The sequence below is a fragment of the Pseudopipra pipra genome, chromosome 1, assembly GCF_036250125.1.
Source record: "Pseudopipra pipra isolate bDixPip1 chromosome 1, bDixPip1.hap1, whole genome shotgun sequence".
In the NCBI taxonomy this organism is placed as follows: domain Eukaryota; kingdom Metazoa; phylum Chordata; class Aves; order Passeriformes; family Pipridae; genus Pseudopipra; species Pseudopipra pipra.
The window spans coordinates 126,371,248-126,396,268 of record NC_087549.1 but is presented as its reverse complement, the minus strand read 5'-3'; the positions used below and the strand labels follow the sequence as shown (position 1 = coordinate 126,396,268).

General features: G+C 35.4%; 1 protein-coding gene across 3 annotated transcripts in view; it reads right to left on the bottom strand.

Moving 5' to 3' along the window:
* Window positions 1–25,021, bottom strand: part of AGMO (alkylglycerol monooxygenase) — a 190,533-nt gene that overhangs the window by 81,150 nt on the left and 84,362 nt on the right. For all 3 annotated transcript variants that reach the window (XM_064676100.1, XM_064676116.1, XM_064676108.1), the window contains exons 5-10: window positions 24,413–24,508; window positions 9,351–9,417; window positions 7,733–7,798; window positions 7,548–7,627; window positions 5,525–5,659; window positions 4,941–5,057 (exon numbers count right to left, since the gene is read on the bottom strand). In XM_064676100.1, coding sequence (XP_064532170.1) covers window positions 4,941–5,057; window positions 5,525–5,659; window positions 7,548–7,627; window positions 7,733–7,798; window positions 9,351–9,417; window positions 24,413–24,508 — 561 coding nt within the window. The remainder of the gene's footprint in view (window positions 1–4,940; window positions 5,058–5,524; window positions 5,660–7,547; window positions 7,628–7,732; window positions 7,799–9,350; window positions 9,418–24,412; window positions 24,509–25,021) is intronic.

Below are 25,021 nucleotides of genomic sequence, written 5' to 3'. Positions count from 1 at the left end.
GATTCATTCTACTTGCCTTTAAGTACCTCCACTGAAGTGCCTGAAAACCTATTACTAACCTACACTTTTGCTGTAACTGGTGAAGAAAGAGCATTTTGGTAATGATTCAATTTCTTGCTATTAGCTAGACTGCAAGTCTAAAGCCTAAATTTGGTACTGCAGTAAGAGTTGGATTTGAGTGAGTGGTGGAAACACTTCCCCAAAGTAGACATTTTTGGGTCATATTTTAGTGGTGTTTTTACCCATAATTTCTATCAACTACATTTTTTCTTTGCTTAAAAATACATTTTATTTGACATTTACAGAAGAGTAGGAAAAAGAAATTAAAAATTACTCTTTTAAAGTTAACATATTTTCAGGAACAGTAACAATTTTTATTATCATTTTTCTATTATATTTTTGTTGATGAACATTCAAATAATTATAAGCTTGGTAATAGAGACATAACTTTCTCTCCACAAAGAAAGAAAGGAGTTGTGACCCTGCAAACTTTTTTTAAGCATTTTTTCAGACTTGCAAAAATGGAGCTCAGAGTTATCATTTGACTCTCTATATTTATCTAACCACAGAAAAATAAAGCATAGATTAAGAACTTGAAAGGAAATTAATAAATTGCATATCAGTTTGAAACATGCAGTTCCAGGGAAAAAAAAGGGGAGTAGAAATACTTTTTAATGTATGTTAGTCAATCAGAAGAATTGAAGCAACCTTATAACTTAAAAAATCAAACTCAAATATAAACAAGCCTTTATCTTTAAATGGTTAAAATGTTATGTGGGCTTCTTTGGCATAATAACTACCTGAGCCAAGTGGGATCATATTTTATAGATTTGTTTTCTCAAGCCAATTTCCATTTCTCTTCAGACACTCTCCTACTTGAACCATAGTATTTTGAACACTAACTGTTTGTAAAATTCCATATGGTCAATACCCCCTGTGGACCAGAACACGAAGGCCTGGAGAACTCTAAAGCACAACCTGCAGATCACAGTTAATTTCAAATTGCCACTATCATCAGATTCACACAAAAGCATGGCACTGCAATGCTTGAGCACAGTGTTGCAACTTTCCACTTCCCAAAACTTCAGCTTTCTAGAGGAATGAAGGGTGAGGCATAAAGCCTTACTGGGAACCCTGAAGGTAGAAGGCATAAGTTACCCTTCACTGTAGGTACACACACCACATTCACATACAACAAAAAAAGTGCGTTCCCTCATTTGTGCTCCTAGTTAAGGATTACCAAGGAATTTGCAGTGAAATACACCATGATGCCATTGGGAATAACAGGTTTTAGAAAACCAGCCATGTAGCATAGATTTTACTGTTATTATTTTGCTTCTCTAACTTTCTCCTACAGTTTCAGTGGTATAGTTGTATGCTGCCTTCATTCTTTTATTTGCTTTCAAACATGTATCACCCTATGAAGTGGATGCTGGCAGCTGAGGCATCCATTTTCTAGCCACTACTCTACCAAAATCAACAAAATAGTCAGTGGGTTATATCACTAAACTAACATCCATATATTAAATCTATGCACTGCAAGCAGCAGTGTGAAAAGAATGTGCCTTTTACACCTTCATTAGAGCTAGCATCCTTGTTCCACTTAAACATAGTATGTATGGATGTATATATAAAATAAATGAGTATTTATATACTGGAGTATTTGTATAAACAGAGAAGTATGTGGGACCACAGCAGGTTCCCCAGTTACAAGTCAGCCACAACTTTGCAATGTGGTTATTGGCTGCAATCAAACAGAAAAAAATATTTCTGTTGGACTTTCATTTCATTGAAAGCTTTAAATATATCTTTGAGCCTTAAAAAAGGAGGGGGAGGGGATTATAGAATTTAGTAAGAAGTTTACATGGCTTTGTAATCAACGGAATGCTAGAGCATTATTATTTTATGGTTTTTTGTAATGAAAAAAATAATTCATTTAAACAAAGGAAATGTTATACCAATGTATATTTAGATGAGCAATCAAATATTCCAAATTGACTTTTACATTTCAAAGAACTCAGATTGTTTTATTCCTTTTGAAGATTAACATAGATGTATTTTCTCATCCTGATTTGTTTCAAAAAAACTGCTAGGTATGATGTCAGCCTGTTTCATAAGTTAACAGATGCCCTGCTGTCATAGACACTTTTGACACTCAAGTTAGGAATGCTAATACAATGCTATGAAATTTATATTGTTAGGTGTCCTTGGCTATATGAACTCATTTTAACTTAGAATTTGTATGAAAAAGAAATTGTAAATTCTTAGCAATATTCCATGCACAGTACTTGGTGATGTCCTACTAATGGACACATTAATTGTGTTCTCAACTTTCAAGAGATCTACCTTACTGCTTTTTGTCTACGGTTCACATATTCACAGAATTAAAAGCACGGTAAATGTTACAGTATCTATCAACAATAAAAAAGACACTACAAAATGTGTTTAAGGTGCACTTCACTTTGATTTATGTGATACATGCAGTTCTGGAGCTATGAGACTTTTGCTTTGAATGTACTGCAGTTTTACACTCTTAGCACTCTCTCTGGGACTGATCCAAATCCCATTTCTTCAATGAGCTTTGGATCGGGTCTAGATGTGTAGAGCTCAGAAGCAATTTTTATTCACTGGATATAGTGCAGATCACTATATAGAAAACAAACACAGTATGCTCTCTCCTGTGGAAAATATGTATTTGTTCTTTCTTGTTTTGCTCTTTTCACAAGTTAAATGTAGGTCACTCAGACAGAAGGTATATGGTTGCTCATTACGGATAGCGAAATTTAACACTTCTGCAGGGCGTGAGACCAAACACTGAGCAACTGTAATCACTTGAGAAATGTAATAGCTGTGTGCTGCGTCTTATGGTTATTATGAAATGGAACTTATACCTAAAGATGAGGAAAACAGTTAGTTTTCTCCATTTATGGAGCTATGCCACAGTTATGACATAATTCATAGCCAGACAGAAAGTTCCAGTTGTATCCATAGACATTTCATAACTCAGTGTAGTGGAAAACTGATATTGAAGAAAGATTTTTGCCAAGTAAAGTTATTCATACACAAGCTTCCTTCTCATGACAGATTCCCCACTGTACTGCAGAGCGATGCTGGAACTCTGCCTTGGGACCAGCACTTTCTACACCCACGCTGAAGGTTTATGTCCTGAGATGAGGTGCTTCTAATCCCCTGTGCTCTCCTTCTTATCCTTACTACCTTATTACACCACAGTTTTGTGCAGAGAATTTTCTAGTTGCTTTTCTAAAACAAGTTCATAAATGGTGTATCTTCAGGATGTTTCTTCCATGACTGAAAGATTTTAATGATCATCCAGGGCTTGAGTGCATTTTTCGACTTGCCTTATTACTTATTCTTAAATGGCTGCAGTTATCAGCAGAGAAAATAATGTGGGCCATCCATTTTTCCTTCCAGGACCCAAAAGAGGGAAAAAACAAAAAAGAATAGAATAGGAAAAAACCTTCATGATCATAATCCTTACTTCTTGTTGCTAAAAGCAACAGCAAAAGAGTAAAAAAAAGCCAAACTGGAAAATCTTGCAAAGACTTTTCTCAATATAAGAACATTGGCAATCATGTATACTGTATAATTTGTATACAGTGGACCTATTTATTCTTATGTTTGGCTTAATTTCCTGTCCTCAGAAACAACTTAGAATAGGCTAAGCCTTGGATGATTCAGTAATCCCCAAATTCCCTGCAGTTGCAGTGTGACCCTTTGCAGAGGTAAATACAATATGTAGAATAACTTATTACTAATCAGAAGAGTATGCCTGAGGTAGCTTTTATATTATATCAGGAATGCTACATGCTGCAGTTTCTATTGAGGTGGGCAGGGGACAGTAACCACTGCTTGCCAAGGGTTGGAGATTGCCAGGTGAGCATGCCAGGACAAGACAGGTCCACAGGAGAGCAGAGGCTGAACCCAAGAGGACCCTGGAATGCTCACAGCCTGCCTGTGCCAACAGGGATGATGCAAACACAACAAGAAGACTGCTGTTTAACCAAGGAGGTCTTAGAAAGAGCTTAAGAAGATGGTCAAAGGACAGTCTATCAAACTGATAGACTTTTGTGGTGTTTGGGTAGGTCTTGGTAGGTCTTTGACTGATTTGTGGGAATATTAAATGCATTAAATTCTGCTTCATAACTAGAAAATTTTAGCTTTAGTACTTTAGAGTCATCATAGAAGGAATGAAAAAAAGGACCTTGGAATGATCTGAAAACTTGGAAGCAGTTAATGTCTCACTTCGTGTAGGTGGAGATGGCCTTGTAGTTCACCTTTGGAGGCTGCCAGGTATCCATAGAAGAACCAGTTACCAGGGAGGTCCCATCAGCCCATAAACAAGGTGATATATACATGCCTCTCCTTGCTGTATTTCTATCAATGCTGTTGTATGTTGGAGAATGGAAGAAGAATTTGCCCTGACTGTGTTACTCCAACTCTGAACTCATGCTGACATGAACTTTCCCACATGCAAACACTGCAAGACCTTTGCAATCTTCCTTTTAAAGCCTGGACATTATTGGCATCTAACAGTATGACCAAACTTGACATCTTAAAACCTGCAGTGTTTCAAGTCTCATGATGTCCTACAAACTGAAGCAGACACATATGCCTTCTAGGAAAATTACTTTTAAATTTAATTACTTAATTATATTCATCTGTAAATAACCAATATGGTTATTAGATACTGCTTTACTAAACATTATCAAACATTGTATATTTAATATTATAGAATTATACAGAATTATATTTAGCCATTTATGTTGATTCTTTTTACAGAATCTATTTATTATTTTAAAAGTTCCAATAAGATACGAGTCAGATTGTAGAACCTCTGCTCAATGCTTTAATATTGAAAAATGTTGTGTGTCATTACTGTTAGCAAAAGATGTTATTTCATAAACGTAGGAATTACTTACAGTGACAGTAGCAAGGAGTTCAGTGTACAAGTCCACTATTACAGCAAAATGTACAACTACATAGCAATTAAGATAAGCTGGTACAATTGGATTGAAGGGAACTTCTTTTCCAGTGATCTGTATAAAGCAAAACAGATATTAGTCTTCAAGAGTGACCTGCTCCTTACAAATACAAAAAGTGAGACAGAGAATTGCACAAAGATAATCTACTGTCAGACTCATGTATTACCTACTGTGAGACAGAGTTTAACTCTGTGTGTGTGTGTGTCTGCATGTCCACAGCTAAAAAAAAAAAAAAAGAAATTACTGTACTCTATAGAACAGTTTTGAAAATCTCTTCAGGAAATGAATAATGAATAAATAAATAAAAAATATATTTTTCCTTTCAAATAAAAAGAAAAAAACCCACGGCTAAAACACTAATTTCCTTCAGTTTCTGTTCCCATTTCATCTTCTCCTATGCTTTATGACTGCTAATTTGCTAATTTAAAATAGCATGTGTAGAGTTTTTAACATTGATCCAGTAGCATTAAGAGGTCCAAGTAAATTACACACAACTGAAAGCCTGTGCATGTTCTATTTACCACCGGGATTTCCTCAGGAAGGCCAAGTCTAGGTTTGCCTGGTCCCCAGCCTGGCCCTTTGAATATGACAGAAAGCTTATTGCAGAATCCAGGTGTGGCCCAAAACGTGTTCCAAATATGAGCCAAGGGACGTAGCTGGAAAAAAAAATTAAGTAATTTTTCACTGTTAGTAAAATAAAGTTTAATAAAACATCATATTTTATTCATTTTTAGCTTTCAAATAAATGATTTATCAAACTCTGTAAAGAGAATAAATTAGAAATAGATGAAGATAGCGCAGAAAACCTGGCTGAAATAGGCAGAAGCCATAACAAGCCCTTGGTTAACTGTGAGGATTACAATGACTTCTGCCCAGAGAAATATGTGTTTTTCCATCTGTCCCTTCTATAATCAATCCAGAGTATTTACTGGTATATTGTGAAGCTATATTTATGGTAGTTTTAATCTAGAATTTGGTTACTGGGACCTTGACATGACATACTCTCAATAACTAAATTACTTGGTATGTAACTAGAATGGATATCGTTGCACATCCTTCCAGTTTCCAGCCCAGACACTCATGCAGGTAGAATTTCTCATTCTTTGAGATGCCTCCTTGGGTGAACAGTCATGAAAAGCAAATACAGACTCCACTACTCCTCAGGTTTTTACAGAGAATTTTTATCTAGCTTAAATGAAACCTGGACCAATAAATCTAAGAAGCATCACACCAAGTACTTTTTTTTTTTCCTTTTTTAATTAAAAAAAACTATTTTCAGCTTGTTCTGGAGGTTTGGTTGAGACCATGACAGCTGCTATATAATCCTGTCAACACAAATCATTCTGGAATACACTGAACAGCAAAATGCAAAAGAGATATAAACAGTATCCAAATAATCATGGAATTTTTTATGAAATAGCAATATTTAGAGAAGAAAAACAACAGAAAAAATATATTTTTGTCCATGCATCACTGCATATTGCAAAACAGACATCATTCAATCCAAAGCCTGTTATATCACTGTATCAGGGCTTAATTAGATGTTGATACTCTGGTCTGCTGTTTGGCCCAGCCACTTGTGAAAGTTTGTTCTTTTACTGCCAAGTTATGAGAAAACAAGCACTGATAAATGAGAACTTCATCCTTGAAGCAAGCATCTTGTATAAACTGAAATTAATTGCTGTCTTATGACTGGCTCATCGCCTTTCAAGGGCACTTGAAGGAGAAACTGAAGAGGAGAATGATGAAGTAAACCCCCAGACTCAATTAGAAAAGACCCCTGAGGTATAACGCACGTGCTCAAGCGGAATTCCAAGGTACCCACGCATGCGCAGAAGAGGCACCACTTACATAACCAGGGGGTGGGACTGAAGGCCTCTAGCTGGACGGTGCTGGCCACACCTGCCCAGGTAGACTTCACCAATTAATTGTATAAAAAGCAGAGAGCTCACGCTGGGAGGAGGGATGAAAAACGCAAGCTTCACATCACATCAAAGGACAGTGTTGCCTTTTGCAGGGACGCCCGCTACCTTGGGAGCCTATTGACTCTCCAAGAATGCAGCTTCTGCTATGGTAATTATAGGCATTCCAGGGCAGTAAGATAACTTCATATAAAACACCTGGGTAACTGTGGGAGTCGTACTGAGGGCTTATTTTTCTCCTCCTTCCTCTCTCCTGGGTTTTTTCATTTTGTTGGCCACCTCTTAATAATAAATATTGGTCTTTGTTGAGTTTTCAATGGTGTTATGGTTTCAGTTTCAGTATCTTTCTGAACTCTCCCTATTACAATCACCATTGTAATTAGTTGTTGATTTTACTGTTTTGTATTTTCATGATTACTACAAGTTTTGCATATACTCAGTGCAGTGAGTAGAAATTACTGTCTTGCAATGAAATACTGAAAAAAATTAGATAATGTAGATAATTTAGATAATTGACTGTGCAGCAATGTAAGGGTGGTCTCAACTGTGCCTAAGAGAGGACTTTCTTTTGAACATGACTGACTGTTGAAAATACCAGAGTCAGTGATACAAACTGTAGCACCTGGAGCATGATGGGATCAAATGAATTTACTGGATGTGTTAAGCCATATACAACTTTTGCATCTTCAGCCTCAAATGTTCCTGATGGAAGAAGAAAACAAAAGAACAACCAACAATCAAATTCAAAGGTATATATATTTTGGCCACACTGACTAAATATGAGAGAGAAAACCTTTTTTTGCTTACCAAATATCCTGTCCCAGATAATAAGTGTGCCGCCATAATTTTTGTCAATGCAGTAAGGATTTCTACCTATAATAAAAATCATTTATGAGACAAGTAATGGCATACAGAAGAATACATGCAACTGAATTATGATGGAAAATCATCATTAGCATCACTTATAATCTAAAAATAAAAGTTTTAAAACCCACCACTCTTTATAATTCTAAAAAATCTCTTTTTTCTTACTATCCTTACTGCTCTCTTTCTATTCAGATTCAAACATGCAAACCTAATGTGTCATACCCAAAATTTCTGTGAAATAGAAGGATTCATTTGTAGAGTAAAACTAATTCAAAATATGTTTATCAAGAAAAATTAAAAAGCGAACAAAAATAATTTCACCATTTTTAACCAAAGAAAATATATGCTAAATACATGTATGTGTAATCATCTCATTAATGGCTGTCAGCTGTCTCTGTCTTCTATGTTATATATCTTAACCTGCCTTCATTATTATTAATTTAAGTGTGAGGAAAACTGATCCTTCTATGTTTTTCTAGGGAATGTATTTGTACATAGACTGTCCTCAAAGGTACGAGCAAAGAAACATCAGTTACATATCCTAAAGTTCATGGAGATTCTCTGGAGCAACTGTACAACCCTTGATCAGCTCCAGAGTGATTCAGCTTAACTTCAATCAGGATCAGAGGATTAGTTTAGATTTACAGCAGAGCAAATAAGAGCAGAGTGTCTCCCTCCAGGATTACCAGTAGTTGTGCAAATTTTAAGGATTAGACACTTAGAGCATCACAGTTCTTTAAAAAGTCTACACAGTGCCATAAACACTTTACACTGGGAGGATATAATAAATGTTAATAACATCCTCTGTACATATAACTACATATAACTACATTTGAATCTGTTTCAAACTTTTCTTCCATTCCTCTATTTTTTCAAACTTATTATCTCTGCACATTGAATGAGCCAAGGACATCCATGAAATTCACTTCTATTCCTCAGATATGTCTATGACATTTTTCAGTATGCAATGAAGTTCATTCTTAATCCAATTTACATATGCTGTACAGTCTTGAATGCCTCTGAATATTGATGAAAAGTCAATCATCATGCACTTGTGTGGAGTGAGAATAATTCAGACAGTCAAACCAAATTCCAAATTCCAGCCAAAACTAAAACATTTAACAGTTCTTCCAAAACATAACCATGTCTTTTCACACTTACAGTGCTTGAATTTGAACACAAAAGCATGTTTGTTGATGATATTTCAGTAGTCAGGGAAGGCTAAGATATTTTTCTATCATTCTTCATATTTACAAATATTGAATTGTTTTGCTCCATCTTCAAATTCTTTCATGTTATCCAGACTTAATTTCTGCTCAATAATTAATCTTAAACATAAAATTTTTAAAATAAACTTAAGTTCTAAAAAAGTTTTTTTTAAAATAATGTGAAATTTCTAACTGAACAGGGGCTATTTTTGATGTAAGTGTCAAAATTGAAATATTTCTGTAAAACTGATTTTACAGTACAATTTTACTACATTATTATTACTATAGAAATAGTGAGCTTGAGAAAAAAAAAACACACCAAAGAATAAGAGGTTCCATTTTTATCTTACCATGATGAACTCTGTGATGACTGGGAGTATTAAGAATCCACTCCAGAGGCCCAAGTTTGGTGATAACCTTAAAAAACATAATGTTTCAATGAACTTGAAAATACTGTATAAGATCAAGAAGAAGTGAAAAGAGAGGGAGAAAATACAAAAAAGAGGATGTTTATCTTATGGTGAATTGCATAAAAAGACAAAAATGCAAATTTTTTTTAGCCTAAACCATTTCCCTGTACTACTATTACAACAACTTTCATGAAAAAAAGAATAAAATAGTAAAACATAATTTAAAAATTAAATTTCTTTTTGATCCAGCAGCAAATATTGTTCTTATTGTTATTATTAGTTCATGATTTTACGAGAATCATGGAGAGAACTGGGAATCAAGAACTGATAATAGCATGGAGTCACAGTGAAGTGATTGTCCCGCTGCACTCAGTACTGGTGAGGCTGCACCTTGAGTACTGACTGTGTTTTGGGCCCCTCACTTCAAAAAGGACATTGAGGTGCTGGAGCATGCCCAGAGAAGGGCAACAAAGCTGGTTAAAGGTCTAGAAAACATGTCCTATGAGGAGTGGCTGAGGGAACTGGTGTTGTTTAGTCCGGAGAAAAGGAGACTCAGGTAGACCTCATTGCTCTCTACAGCTCCTGAAAGGAGGTGGTAGTGAGGTGGGCGTTGGTCTCTTCTGCTATGTCTCAAGTGAAAGGACAAGACGAAATGGCCTTAAATTGCACCAGGTGGGGTTCAAATTACATATTAGAAAAAAAAACTTTCACTGAAAGAGTGATAAGGTATTGGAATAAGTTGCTCAGGAAGGTGGAGGCATCACTGTTCCTGAAAATGTTCAAGAGGTGTCTGCATTTGGCACTTGGGGATATGGTTTAGGGGTGATTCTAGATGATCTTGAAAGTCTCTTCCAACTTTGATGAGCCTGTGATTCCATACGAGTTGTTTCACTCATGCTTCTTATCTGTATCCATGAGCACTTCTTGGGATCCAGTGTAACTCTGTGATTCAAGTTGTGTGAACACTTTACGTGAGCAAATGGTATTGACCCAGAAACAAGTACTCCTTCCTCCTTCGGTACCTTTGACTATTTGTTCCTTCTATCAATGCCCTTCTTTTACCCTGGCACAAATGCAGTAACACAACAAACCTGATTAGGGAACTGATGCAAATCAAAACTAATTTTGTTTTGTTTTTCTCAGTTAGTTTAACTCAATCAGTTCCTGAATCTGATCCAACATATGCTCACAAATACATCAGCATGAGTTGGAGGCATGAAAAGAAAGTAGACCAGCATAAATTCATAGTGGAGCTGCAATTTAAGGCAATGAGTCAACACTACAGAAAGTCCAGCCTTGATCATTCTAATACCAAATCCAAAGCGATAGAAAGCATAATTGCCATAAACTCAACTCTAATTTTCCAAGTTTTGTCAGAAAACATGGATGAATTAAGTTTGTATCAGCAGGGTTTATACTAAATTAGGAACTCTCTGGTATTATGGAGGAAAGCCACTACTGACTTCAAATTTTGTGCTCTGGTTAGCTCGACAGAAGTGTGTGGACACCTGAAAACAGCAACCATTCCTTAATCCCAAACACAAATCCATCAGCCACAAATTGATAAAATCACCGGTTAACCAAAAAGGATTTGTATTCCAAATATATTCTAAAATGGTATCTAATCACCATGTCTTATGACCATAATGTCTTGCAGTTAAAAAGGAGGGAGGGGCATAAAAGCAGCTAAATAAAAATGCTTAGACCTTAAGAAACAAACTTAAGAATCTATCACTTTGTCTGTTACACATCTTAATTAGTAAATTTAATATTCATACTGCTGAAAGGGTTAATCTGTAATGTAATAATAGAGATAAGATTGGCACAAAATACAGTAAGTAGAGAAGCAGTCATTACTCATGAGAGCAGGTCCATTCATCTAAAAGCTAAATATACAAGGAGTTTTATTCATTTAATGTTTACAGAACAAAGTCACAAAAAATGGCAGTTCCATTTCTCTTCACAGTTGTGCAAGTGCAAGTAGATCTGGACTCAAAAAGCAGACTTAGTACATTCATCATATATATTTAAATTGTTATGAATCAGGAAAGTATCACAATAAAAGGGAAAAAATACTTTTTTTTTTTTTCATTTTTCTCTTTAATAACAGCAAAAAGAACATCTACCTAACTGGTTAAGTAGAGTGTTTCTGTAATTAAAGGAGTATGGAATTGAGCAAATTCTTCAGGTAGAGAGAACTGTAACATTTGTAGCACCTTTCTCAAAATCCTGCATACACTTGACTGGAAAAGCAGAATACTGAGACAAGTTTTTTTTGTTTCATTTAACTCAGAAGCCAAGGATAACATAAGTAGGACCATTTGTATTTCTTATTTCTCCCTCAAAATAAGTTCAAGTCTGAAAAGACCACCTAAAGGTAAGAAATAATTCATCATTCATGCTAGTTCCATTTCCCATCTTTCTCAAGCAGAACATCCCACTGTTTTAAGCTGTATGAGATGTGACCACTAACTTAACTTAATCCAAGACAAATGTCTTGGATTGAACTGTTACCCAGCACCTGATAGAGCAGCGATTTCTCTATTACACCACACCTAACTTTAATCCAGTTGGTTTTAATATTTTTTTTAGCTAAGTATTTTAAAAATTTTTGTGAAAATAAACCAAATCTGCACTAGGAGAGCAGGGAATCAGTACAGAATAGCAGTCTTCACTCTTAGCCTACCTGTGATTATAATAAAATATTCTCAGAATTAATAACTTCAGGTCTCAATGCCCAGCTGATTGAATTAATATTTTAAAATTAAAATTCATGATTCTGAAAGTCTACATAATACATCCATATGCTAAAGCAGAACTTTGTGTCTTGGGGCTCCCTGAGGACCTCAGGAACCTACGTAAAATTTTAAACAAGTATTTTTGACTAATCCTAGAGAAATTACTTTCTTTGGATAATGAAACCTCTCTCATTCTTTAAAACAGTCTTTCTTGGAGTGATGACATTCAAAAATCTACTGAAATATCTTTTCTATAATAAGTGACTGATGCCTGAGCCTACTTCAGTCAAGGTTTTTTCCATTGCAAAGATATATTAGCCACACACTGATCGAAATATCATCTGAGATAACAATTATAACTGCATGACTTTTAAGATCAGAGGCAGTACAGAACTCGGTACCTGATGAAGCAAAAATCCAGTATGATGAAATTAGCAATCCATAAAGAAATCCTTTGTCTAAAACACATCTAAAATATTTTTTCAACACAGTCAAAATGGTTCTGGGTGCTATTTCTAGAAATTTCCTTTGCTATCAGTAAGTTTACTTCTGGATGCTTAGCACATTCCTAAAACATAAAAAAATGCTGTCTGTGGAAAACTTGGTGCCAAAAATTTTATAAATATTTTATAAACATATATGCTATAAATATAACTAATTATTCCAACAAACAGAAACATATTATTAGTGGAAAGCTGAGTTGTGAAGGCTTCTGCAGCACCTCATGGCAAAGAAGATAATTATTTTGTTTAAATTTGTTGAATTTTTCTATATTCTACCATTTACCTGGGGCAAAACTCAGCAGATTTTTCATCAAAGTAAATTGTCAAGGCTTGGATAGTAGGACAATTTTTGCCAGGCAAGATTCTGACACTGCCATGTCAGGCTGACAGGAACTTACTGCAATTGCAATGAAAGGAATGAAGTTTGTAGAAACAAAATCTAATGTGGTGTAACAACAGTACTTGTTCCAAAGAATGCCTGACAGGTAACAGAGAAGAGAAAGGCAGCAGCAGTTACTCGACCTACCCATCTACTTTTCATCTGTCAGTCTATCCTTGTTTCCATGCCTTCATTTTATCCAGACATTTTCCTTGGAGAATCTCAATTTCAAAGAAGCATTCTTTGTAGCAGTAACCAGGCTTATGCTGTAGTTCCAACTAGTCACCAAAGCATATACACTGAGTCTCAGTTATTCAAGACAGAAAAACATTTTCAGCTTAAAATAGTGTTGTATTCAAGTTGGCTTTTTAGAGTAAGAATTTTCACAATGTTCACAATTCAGGAATAAAAAAAAGTTTTTAAAAAAGCAAAATAAATGTGATAAGAATAGCAGATCAGCTCAGTTTTTGTTGCCTGTAATCAGGATTTTCATTTAAAAAAATGGAAATGCTGCTACTGTGATTTTTGTATCAGACTTTTTTACTGGAAAGTAGTTTCAAAAGTAAAAAAAATAAATCCATGAAATGCCATTGTTCAATATTCCTACCTACAGTATTTCAAACCTTATTACATATTATTCAAAGGAAATACTGTGAATATAAAATATTCTTTATCTCATCACTTTGCAGTGATTCGGGGAATACAGAAAAATAGCTACCAATCCCTTAAAAGTTGAAATACCTCAACTGTTGTCCCACAATAACCTTATCTGTATTTTGACCAATATGAGTGGGGATTTACATTTGTGTTTGTTTCCCTGATATAGACACCTACGGTTCTAAATCAACTTCTGTCTCCAATTTTGCCTTTCTCAATTAACAAACACGTCACGTGCACCAAAACTCCCATGCTAGTGACCCACAGATGAACTTCAGTATTCCAACAAAACTCTTATCCTACTTCCTTCATTGTTTAACATCTCATTGCCAAAATAAATTTTTCACTTGTCAAAGTCCTTACAAATGGACTCAATAAACTACCTGCAAATCAGATATGTAGATGTCTTTCACATAATAGATATAAAAGCTTTGTCAGAATTCTCCACAAAAATCTATTCTTTCTTTCTTTACTTTAAAAACCAACTTATTTCCTCTGTTGTATTTGGGTATCACTAAATAATAAAGCAGAATTACTGACAGTAACTGAAGCAACTCTAAGACAAGTACAATAAAGAAGGCAGGCTAAAAGCTGCATGTTTAGAAATAGCTTCCATACATTACTGAATAAAACACAGTGGAATTGAAAACTTTGAATATAATGAGAACTAAATGTTTTTTTCTACAATAGTAGTTCTTATATAAAGATGTTTCCTTTGTGACAGCAATCCCTAGTCTAAAGGAAAAGAACATTATGCAATATCTCTTGCGGCATGTAAGCACCTCCGTTTGCGGTCTCAGAGTTTGTCAGCACCAAGGGAAATCTTTATTGCCTGGTACCTGCACCACTTCAATGTAGTTCTTGTTTAAGTAATGAGAAAAAATCGTGACATGAAATCCAAGGGAAACTTTACATCTTGTGTAACAACTCCTCCTGTCACCACTGCAACATGAATCTTTACTTAACTCTGTTTCAACATGAACGCTAGGAAGGAAAGTCGACTGAGTAGAGCAGGCAACCTTACAGTAAAACCATTCGTATATAAAAAGTTCTGCCTTGTTTTTTTTTTTCCTTTGAGTATAAGGAAAGCTGTTTGTAGCACAGCATTACTTTCAACATCACAGTGTTACTGATCTGCAGGACAGAAGAGGGTAAATTCATCCCTGGAGCATCACTAAGGAGCACCCTGAACTTTGGAGTTTCTGTTAGACTAGTTGGTAGTAAAACACATATTACAATTCATTTCCTCATCAAAATCAAGACAAGTTTCTTATTCCTTGTATATAAATCTATATTTCAGATAGTCTGGTGGGGAAATTTAAAAATAAGACCTTAATTACATTCCCCAGTAGAGCTGCTGTGTTAATTTAGGACAACACACCCATGTATTTATACAGATGGCTCTGGTGATCAGATTTGCCATGTGAAATCTCTACAGGGAAGCTGAGGAAAGGCGGAACTCCTAGGATATGTGCTCGTCTGCCAGTTTCACACTTTGAAATCCTCAGCAAACCCTGATTTATATGCCGCCAACTGTTTTCCTATCTGATTAGGCAGTTTTCTACTCCAGTAAGCATGTAAAATGGATATAGCCAGATTTCCACACTGAGAAGTGAAAAAACAATATTTATAATTTAGAAATAAAACAAGTCAGAGGAATCAGGCCTTTTGGGATCATAAAGAGTTTCATAGGGGGTGAATTTCTGATAAATCTGGATTGTAGGAATGGGAAGTGAAAGCCTAGTTTTAATGGATAGTCCAGTTTAGGGCATATTTGTATAATAAACACGCAGCCTTAAGAAATGTGTTTATAATAAATTGTCCTGAAGGCACGCTGTTGTCACTTTTCATTGTTTTACACTTCAGCCAGAAGGCAAGGTTTGAATCAAACTGTCATCTTACACGAATATTTAAGTTAACAGTTGCAATAAGTGGATGCAACTTTTTTTTCTTTAAAGGTCCAATTAAGCCTTGTGGGAAAGGTGAGCACATGTAGGAAGCTTCAATCAATTTTTCCACTAAAAATGAGAAAACTAACTGGTTGTTTTAATTGCAGCATTACAAATAGCATAGCAAGGAGCAAGTCACACTTTGAGTCATGCATCAAGTTAAGCATTTTAAACAAACTCCAGGAGAAAAATTGCTATACAATTTCAGCATTTTTCAGCAGCATGACAAATACATGCTGGAAATTGCAGGGGAAAAAAACAGAAAGTCATAAATCAGTATGCCAGTCCTGAAATAAACTAAAATATAGCCAAGTGAGGCTCTTCATCTTCCTTTTTAAACAGACAGAAATATAGTAAGCAGCCTACAGTTTGTGTTTTTAACAAATAATGGTCTTTCACATTTTCTGTTGGTTTTGAATTTAACTAATTTAAATAGCTTCTCAATGAGTACAAGCAATGAGAAAAACTCAAGAGTATTACATGTAATATGTGAAGATGGAAAATTAGATTTATTTTTTTTTACAAAGAACAGCATCTCTAACATCATTAATGTGGCATCCTTTCATTATTATATTAACTTTGTTTGGTAAATCAGTTGTTTAGATTCTTTTCCAAGATGCAGAATGTGATGAAATGAGTTGCATCTCTAAGTAACTCACTTCACTTTTACCTTGATGATTCTCCAGAGACTTAACAGACAGAAGTGACCTAAATAAAACTCTTGAACTATGATTTTTAGTGTTAGGGTTTCTGCAGGTATATTAGCAGTAGTCAGGCCCACTGCTGCTTAAGTAAGCATTTCGCATCTGTCACTTGCAAGAAGAGTCTTTGGTGCGAGGACCAGAAGCCAATAGTCAAACTCAAGGACTTAATTATTGGGATCAAACTTGAAGTCGTTGCTTATGTTTTTGTCCCATAAAGTTTTCATTTCTGGCCTCACTACTGACCCAGCTTCAACAGGGAAAGGGAAGGATTCTTCTGCCTGGATCGTTGCCCATCAAACACAAATCACCAATATAAGCCTATTATCATGGAGCAGTCACTTTTGAATGAAAAATATCATGGCTCCTCTGCTCCATGTTGAATTCAGTGCTATCGAGTGCACAGCACTACACAGTTCACTTAAATTACTTAAATATTTTTAAGTCTCACTCTCTCTATTTGCAGTTAGGTTGAAAGAGAAGATAGATAAGAATAAAATACTGGCTCGTGGTGTAAAGGCACATCCAGGTAGACTCAGATACTTAAAAGTGCCAAGGAGAACTTGGTTTTAAATAGCAGGCTCATCCTGAGGCTACTAAGGTGTCACATCGGAACTCTTAATCATCACCGAGGTCCTAGGTGCCAAGGAAGGAACTCCATACCTCATCCCACTATATTTTTCCTGATTAAATTGTGTTCAAGTGCAGCCTACAATTAGCAGAATAGGAACAGTGTGCTCTCTTCTGAATGTTTTATTTTCTCTCTTTTTTGTTATTCTTTTTATTTAAAACAAAAAGCAGAGTTATGTGCTTTATATATCTAGAAAGATAATACTTTTCTCCCCTCATGGGGGAAGAGAAACATGGAAAAGCAGAACATATTTAGCAGTTATTACTAGTATTTCTGCTTAGTGATAGTGTTGTCAGCTTTGCTCTCCTCCACGTTCTGGCAAATGCAATGTTGACAGGACTTTTATCCTGCAGGTTGATCAGAAAATCTAATAAGCCATTTTGGCAGACAGGCTGGATTGAAACAGTGAGATCTCTTTGTTTCTTGGAATCATGCTTAAGTTTTATTTTCTACACTGTATATATACTCTATCTGGACCTACAAAGTCACCGTCTACACCGAAGAAAGTATTTTTATCTTTCTAGTGGTTATTGAATTATTTGTTCTCTTTCCCTCCAGAGTAAACGTTCTAATTGAGAGTTTGTGGCAGGCAAACAGTGAATTTATGAATGATAAAAGCGTCAGCTTCAGGAATGGGATGAGAACTTTCCTTTGTAAACCAAAATTTTTTTCTATATGCATATCAGCAAATAGTTCATTTCCCGTTGGTTTCAGAATAATTTCTTGGACCTTTGTAACAGTGAGAAAGTATCCAGTAGGCTGTCAGATGACGTGACCTGTTTCTAGGAATTCCACTTAAATCATCTATATCACTGAGAGTTGACAGACATGATCTTGAACATCAGATTAGGAGAATGGCTGTAATCATCTTTAATTACATTCATCTCTTTGATGGCTTTTAGTAAAAGTCTTCTGAATGGTAAGTCTCTGATCCCTTTTAACCTGACTAGGACAGATGTGTGTGTTTCTAATTTGAAGGGGAACATCAGACAGACCTGTGTCTGGTTTTTGCTACAGCTTTTTGCTCTTTCATTAAATGAACCAATGTACTAGAATAAAGAAAATTAAAGGTTTTGTTGGCATATGGTATTTGAATTCAAAGTGACCTTCCAGCATCAAATTCAAGACATACTACAGCTTCAAAATTTTACTCAATTACATTGGATTATTAGTGATTTTACCTTTTATTGGTGATGCTTTTTAATTTAAAAAAAACCCAACAAAACGAAAGCAAACCCCAAACTAAAACAACAACCAAAAACCACAAAGCCTAACTATATTTCTTATCTTGGCCAGAAAATCAGATCAGTCTATTATACAAGGCCTAGACATTTTTAACCCACTAACAAAGTATCTCTGCTTTTATTTGAAAACTATTGAATATTTTAGCTCTGTACTAGAGACCTTCCTCCAGCTCCACAAATCAACCACAAGAACAAAACTAACTTGTTCCCAGTGCAAACACTCAAAAGTGTAATAGTCAAATAAGTTTTGTTAAAATGCTTTCTAAATTCAAAGTCTCATGTCTTGATCAGATATACCTTTCAGTTTTATGAAATGAATTACTAACATGCTTCTAAATTACAAAACTACTGCAAGTACTTTAAATAGACCCTGTAATATGTTTTTTACTCCTGTATTCCTTTCTTGTTCATTTAAATGAGACTAGGTCCAAGAAAATGCAGAAATAAAATTTGCCAAGAAATATACCAATCTCAGTTGTTAGGACCTGGAAATTAACAACTGAATATTTTATCTATTGTCTCATGCTGTCACTTATTTTTCACATTGTCTTAAAAATCTTATGATTCTTTTGACCACCATCCAATAGACTTTTCATTCTCTAGAGTTTCAAGAATAGCTTTTGCTATTGATATAGTAATCACAGGGGTATTGCTACTTAAAAGTAGTATGTACATTTTTATGTATTTTCCTTAATTTTACTTAATTTTACAGGTTCTTAAATCTGTTTGTTTAATTTCCTTATCAGACAGAAAATCAACACGAAACATAGAAGATCTTTCCTGAATCTGACCATTTTCTTAGGTATGAGCTGATTGATGCAAGGACTTTAGGACTGGACCACAACAGCTCACCTGTACTCAAGGAGCCTAGATGGGCTATGTGGGGCATGAAAGTGTGATGACTTCATGACTTCTTTCTGTCAAAGCTTTTTATTAAAGAAAACTGAGCAGAAGTCAAAGATAAACAAGGACACAGAAAAAACCTCCAGTATATACTGCACATAAGTGCAAAATATTTTTTGACAAATACAATACATTTCCTCAGCAAGTTTCAGTTTCACTGAATTGGTGTTTTCTGACAAAAACAAATGTACTTTTCCCTATATCTGTAGCAATATCATGTCTCTCTTTCCAGTCTGCACGAGGTGTTGCCAAAATTATTCCCATTCCTCACCTGTTTTCACCCATGTTACTCCCGGTTAATAGTTGTTCCTCACCTTTTTCTGCTCCCAGAGTTTGATGGGGTAGAAAAACTTAAACAAGGCAAAAAGAGATGCCTTAAAAAACCTGACTTCCATGAGTATGGTAAAGGGCAGATTACAGTCTTTCCTTAAATTAGAAAATTAAACAGAAAGTAATACATGTCAAAGATCAAACAGGCAAGGAATAATCTGCTGCTGCAATTACTACCATCAGGGATTGGATCAGTTGATACTTTCCAAATACAATTTGACATCTCATAAAAATTACAGCTAAACCAACAGAAACTAATTTCTGTTTTTCACAGGTGTCTATCAGGTTATAAACACACCTAACTTATTGGTTGTAATAAATGCATAATGGAAGGATATAGTTTAATATAAGCCATAGACCTTCCGAATCACCTGTGAAAATAAACTGAAATGCAGTATTTCTGCCTGTCAGTAACAGTCCTTAAACATTTAGTGGCTTTTGAAAAATTAGATTTTTAGTGCTCTTTGACTGAAGTTTTTTTTTCATTCCCCTATGATCTAGATGAGAATGGTCTGTCTGGTCACAGAAATATTTCTCCCGGACTAGAGGCAGATCTCCTGACTTATTCCATTGATCTAAACAGTATTGGATAGAACCAAAAATTGTTTTTTCTTGATTTATTGAGATCACAGAACTATAGAAGCATTTAGGCTGGAAAAGAGCTCTAAGATCAAGTGAATCATTAACCCAGAACTGCCAAATGTTTTCCTCAGTTGCTTTTAGGTTGATTTTTTTTTTTTTTCATTTCTCATTTAAATAAACAATTAGGAGTTTATTTCAATACCTTGATGCTACTCAGAGATTTTTAAAAAATCTTTGGAAAAAATCTGACATAATTGCAGATTGCCATGCACATGGTGCAATAATCACAGAATCATAGAATCACTAAGGTTGGAAAACACCTCCAAGATTATCAGGTCCAACCTTTGACCAAACACTACCATGTCACTAAACCACAGCACTAAGTGCCACGTCCAGTCATTTCTTGAATACTTCCAGAGATGGTGACTCCACCACTTCCCTGGGCAGCCCATTCCAACGCTTAATCACCCTTTCAGTGAAGAAATTCTTTATGCCGTCCAGCCTGACTCTCCCCTGGCACAACTTCAGGCTACTTACTCTTGTCCTCTTGCTGGTTGCCTGGGAAAAGAAAACAATTTCCACCTGGCTACAACCTATACTCAGGAAGTTGTAGAGACTGATAAGGTCTCCCCTCAGCCTCCTTTTTTCCAGGTTAAACAACCCCAGCTCCCACAGCTTCTCCTCACAGGACTTACTTATAGACCCTTCACCAGCTCTGTTGCCCTCCTCTGGACTTGCTCCAGCACCTCAATGACATTCTTGCATTGAGGGGCCAAGAACTGGACACAGAATTTGAGGTGAGGCCTCACCAGTGCCAAGTAGAGAGGTACAATCATTGCCCTGGTCCTGCTGGCCACAATATTGCTGATACAAGCCAGGATGCCATTGGCCTTCTTGGCCACCTGGGCACACTGCTGGCTCACGTTCAGCAGCTGTTGACCAGCATCCCATGTTCTTCTCTGCTCAGCAGTTTTCCAGCCACTCTTCCCCTTAGGCTGTAGCACTGCATGGGGTTGTTGTGATCAAAGTGCAGGACCTGCCACTTGGCCTTGAATCTCATGTCTCTGGCCTTTGGCCCATACATCCAGAATGCACAGAAGCAGTGAAAAAAAAAAAAGTAGACTTCCGATAACAAAAATTCTTGTAATGGGACAATATAATTAAACACAAGTGCGTAATGTTAAGTCACAAAGTTGTGTTTTCGCTCTAGCATACCCAGCTTTTCTTGATTAATTTCAGATATGCCTTTCCTTTATCAATAGTTCGTTCTAATAATAAGTAATAATAAAAGATTCCAGCTCCACAAGAATGGTACAGTACAGTTTTTATATAAGATTTATAGCGTTTGAAATGCTTCACTATTTTATACAAAAGGGCAAAAACTAACACATGTCAAGTATGTAGGAAATACAGAAGTCTAAATGACATAGAACCAGAGTGTACTTTTGATCTTCATGATACTGTAGTCGGAGAATACACGACTCACTTAGGATAAGATAAAATAAAATAGACCATGTCTGATCTGCTCATAGGAAAGCTGGAAAAAACTAACATAACAAATACTGAGAAAAGTCAAAGTTATAACACAGGAAACATCTCTTAACACTACTTGAAACAACATTGGACACATGTAAAATTTAAGTAGGAAAGATAGAAAAATATCAGAGATCACATTTGGCTTTAAACTTTTGCTCTAGGCTGAAACATGGCACAGAAAATTTCAGCACAGTATGATCATTCTTTTGTAATTACTGAATTCAATGTAAATGACTCCCAAAACAAAACATCTTCCCTTAGAAACTTTCACATACTTTCAATCTTTCCCATTAGTTAAATATCATGTGGGCGTTTTTTCTATAAACACTAAATTGTGAATGTCCTTTCTTAAACTTTTCAGTTCTAAGCAAAAAAAAAAAAAAATCACCTATTAAAGAAAAAAAAAATAAAATTTTTTTCCCTGTATCTTAATAGATTTTATTTTCCTCAAGGAGAAAGATGTACAATCCAAAGTTGTAAAGTGACAATTTCCAAACATATTTGACTAGTTAATGTGGGCCAAATTATATCTAAGGAAACATCTATACTGATGAAAAAACAATAGAAATCTGAGGAAAAACTCAACATTTCTTACCAATTGCTCCTTCATTTTAGAAGTAAACTGTTATATCTTGCACGGTAGAATGGACATAATAAAGCCTATGTCCCTTAGCCCCTAGTGATATGTACCATCATCCTGTAACAGCACCCACCATGGGCTCCCAGAGGACACCAGAGCTGCTGGGGGATGATGAATATCTGCTCTAAGAGCAAGAGCTAGTAGCAGTTACTGAGACAGGATACTGTTTTTCATAGAACCCCAGGTCTGCAGCCCCAAAAAAACCTCATATGTTTGGAAACAGATGGAAACTGAGACTCACAGGAAGAATTTTCTTATTAACATAATCTGTGTAAAATAATTAGAACCATTAAAATTCACAAAAGGACTGCAAGAAAAAAATTAGAGATGACACAGCTATAAACAGTTAAATTTGAATAGTTTTTGCAAAGAAAATCCAAAATAAAGATGAAGCATCATATTAATTTCACCAAAAATATTGGGTAACATAAACCTGCATGGCTGCTACCATTTCCCTTCTTTTCCTACCTCTTTTCTGTCAATCCCTTGCCCTTGAGAGCAGGAAATCTGCTAATACATGGTGTAACCCTATTTCTATTTTGACATCATATTTGACCTTACAGCATGACTTCAACATATTTCAACTCATTTCAGCTGAGCTAAAAAATCAACAATATCAACATTAAGCAAAGTCCTATGAGTGGATCAACTGGATCAGCACAAAAGATCCATTGTTTTTCTACTGGCACAATAATTTAATAGTAAGGAGTGCTTATCTTTTCATTGAGACTGAAATTCATTCTTGTTTAGACTAGTGTCTAAACCTGGCACATTGCACATATGCTATGGAAATTCCTTTTAAGCCCTATGAAGGATTTAGCGCTTTAGAGGGATGTAGGCAATTTATAAGCATCTGAAATTCACTTTAGAAACTTTAGACGTCCACTGTGGCACCAGTGCTGAGAGTCATTGAGTTACTGTTATGCAGCAGAATGTTAGAAACCTCATAGCCAAGGAAGAGATGGCTTCAAACAGCAAAGACATAGATGAGGCATACTACATTTTTCTCAGTGGCAAAACACACTAAAGTAATTTGTGAAACCTGAAGTATGAGCAAAGAAACTTTACTACCATGTGATTCATACTAGTAGTTTCAAAAAGTGCTTGAATTTGTTCAAAACATTTTAAAAAGCTTAACTGTATATTGCTTGAGTTTATGCCAGTTCTGGTGATTGTGAAATTTTATCGTAAGCCTGCCCTGTTCAATTGGTATTGCAGAGCATCAGACATGTTAATGATTTTAGAAATGTGTCCAACAGAAGTGAAATGTCATCAACCAAAGTTTGTTATTGGTTCACTAAAACTATCTTTTTTACTTTTTGGTTAATCCTTTTTTTTTAAGGTAACAGACAGAAAGTATAAAAGAAAAAACTGCAATTTAAACAACACAATCACCTAAAATAGCAGATAAAGAAAATAAAATTGCTTTCCCAAAGAACTGTCCTACAAATCACATCATGAAACTAGAGGGGGGAAAGGCTCTGTATGGGCAGAATAATCAAAGAAGTAAGTGTTGTAAAAATAATTAGCCCGTAGCCCACTCGGGGCTACTGAGAAATACGCTACTGACCTATAACATGGAATACCTTTAAACACCTCTACTGTAATGCAAGGAAGAAGGCAAAGGCTGTTGAACTACCTGAGAAGTCTGGGAACTACCTATTAATTACAGTGGGTTATTAACTGTATATGTGCATAAACTAGATATGGTCTACACACTCACAAAACACAAATAAAGTGGTAGAGTCATAAACAAATAGCCATCAAATAATCAAAGAGCATTTTTCATCTGAGAATTACTAGTGCTAAGAAAGAAACAATATCTGACTTTAGTTGCAGCTCTAAATGATCTTTAAGAAGCACTGGCATTTGGATATTTTTCCCTAAAATATTTATCTTAGAAATTGAAATCAGTTTCAGTATCTGCCAAAAATGTTTAATAAGCTGCAAGATAGGAAAATATACTATTAAAATAGCAAAAAGTTTTGATTCCTCACAGTTACTTTTAAATCTAATTGGGACCAACTGGCCTCATTGCTTCTTATAAACTTAGCAATATATATTCAGAAAAAGAAATAAAAATGAACAGATGTTTCTCCTTAAAGAAATCAGACAAAGATTTTTCTTACACAATAAATCAGCTGCTAGTGGATTTCCAGGACACTGCTCCAGGCTAACTGTTTAGGTATGGCTTAAAAACCTGGTTTACCTCTGTGTGTATCCAAAACTGGTAAAGTAGATTAAACTGTAAATGAACAGCAAACACCGAAGGGGGAATGAAAAGAGCCATGGGCAAGTTGAACATCTGAAAAACAAGAAAAAAAATCATATATTAGATATATAATTCTAAACTCATGATAACATAATGAAGTACTACCTCAGGAGTGCAAAGCACTGCACAATATACTTACTTCTTCTAATAGGTGCTTAATGTAGAAATTACACAGCATACATAGATAATGATCATTATACTACTACTAGATGTGCTACAGCAAATGAGACATAAATTGATCCAAAAGTGGTTTCCCAAAAGTCATACTGAGCAAGTAGAAAAATCAAGACAAGAACTCATAAATCCTGATATTAGATGTTTATTCTGTGTATTACATGGAACAGACAGCATCATATCCTTGACATGAAGGGTTCACTTAAAGGGGAGAATTATCATAGAGTAAGCCAGGTGTGAATTTATAACACCATAGTTTTAACATCCAAACTCCGTACATGAACACCATAAGGATAAGGTCACTTACTTGGCTTTCCAAATTAATTATAAATTCTCACCCTAACTTTCCTATGGCATCTCCATTAAAGTCTG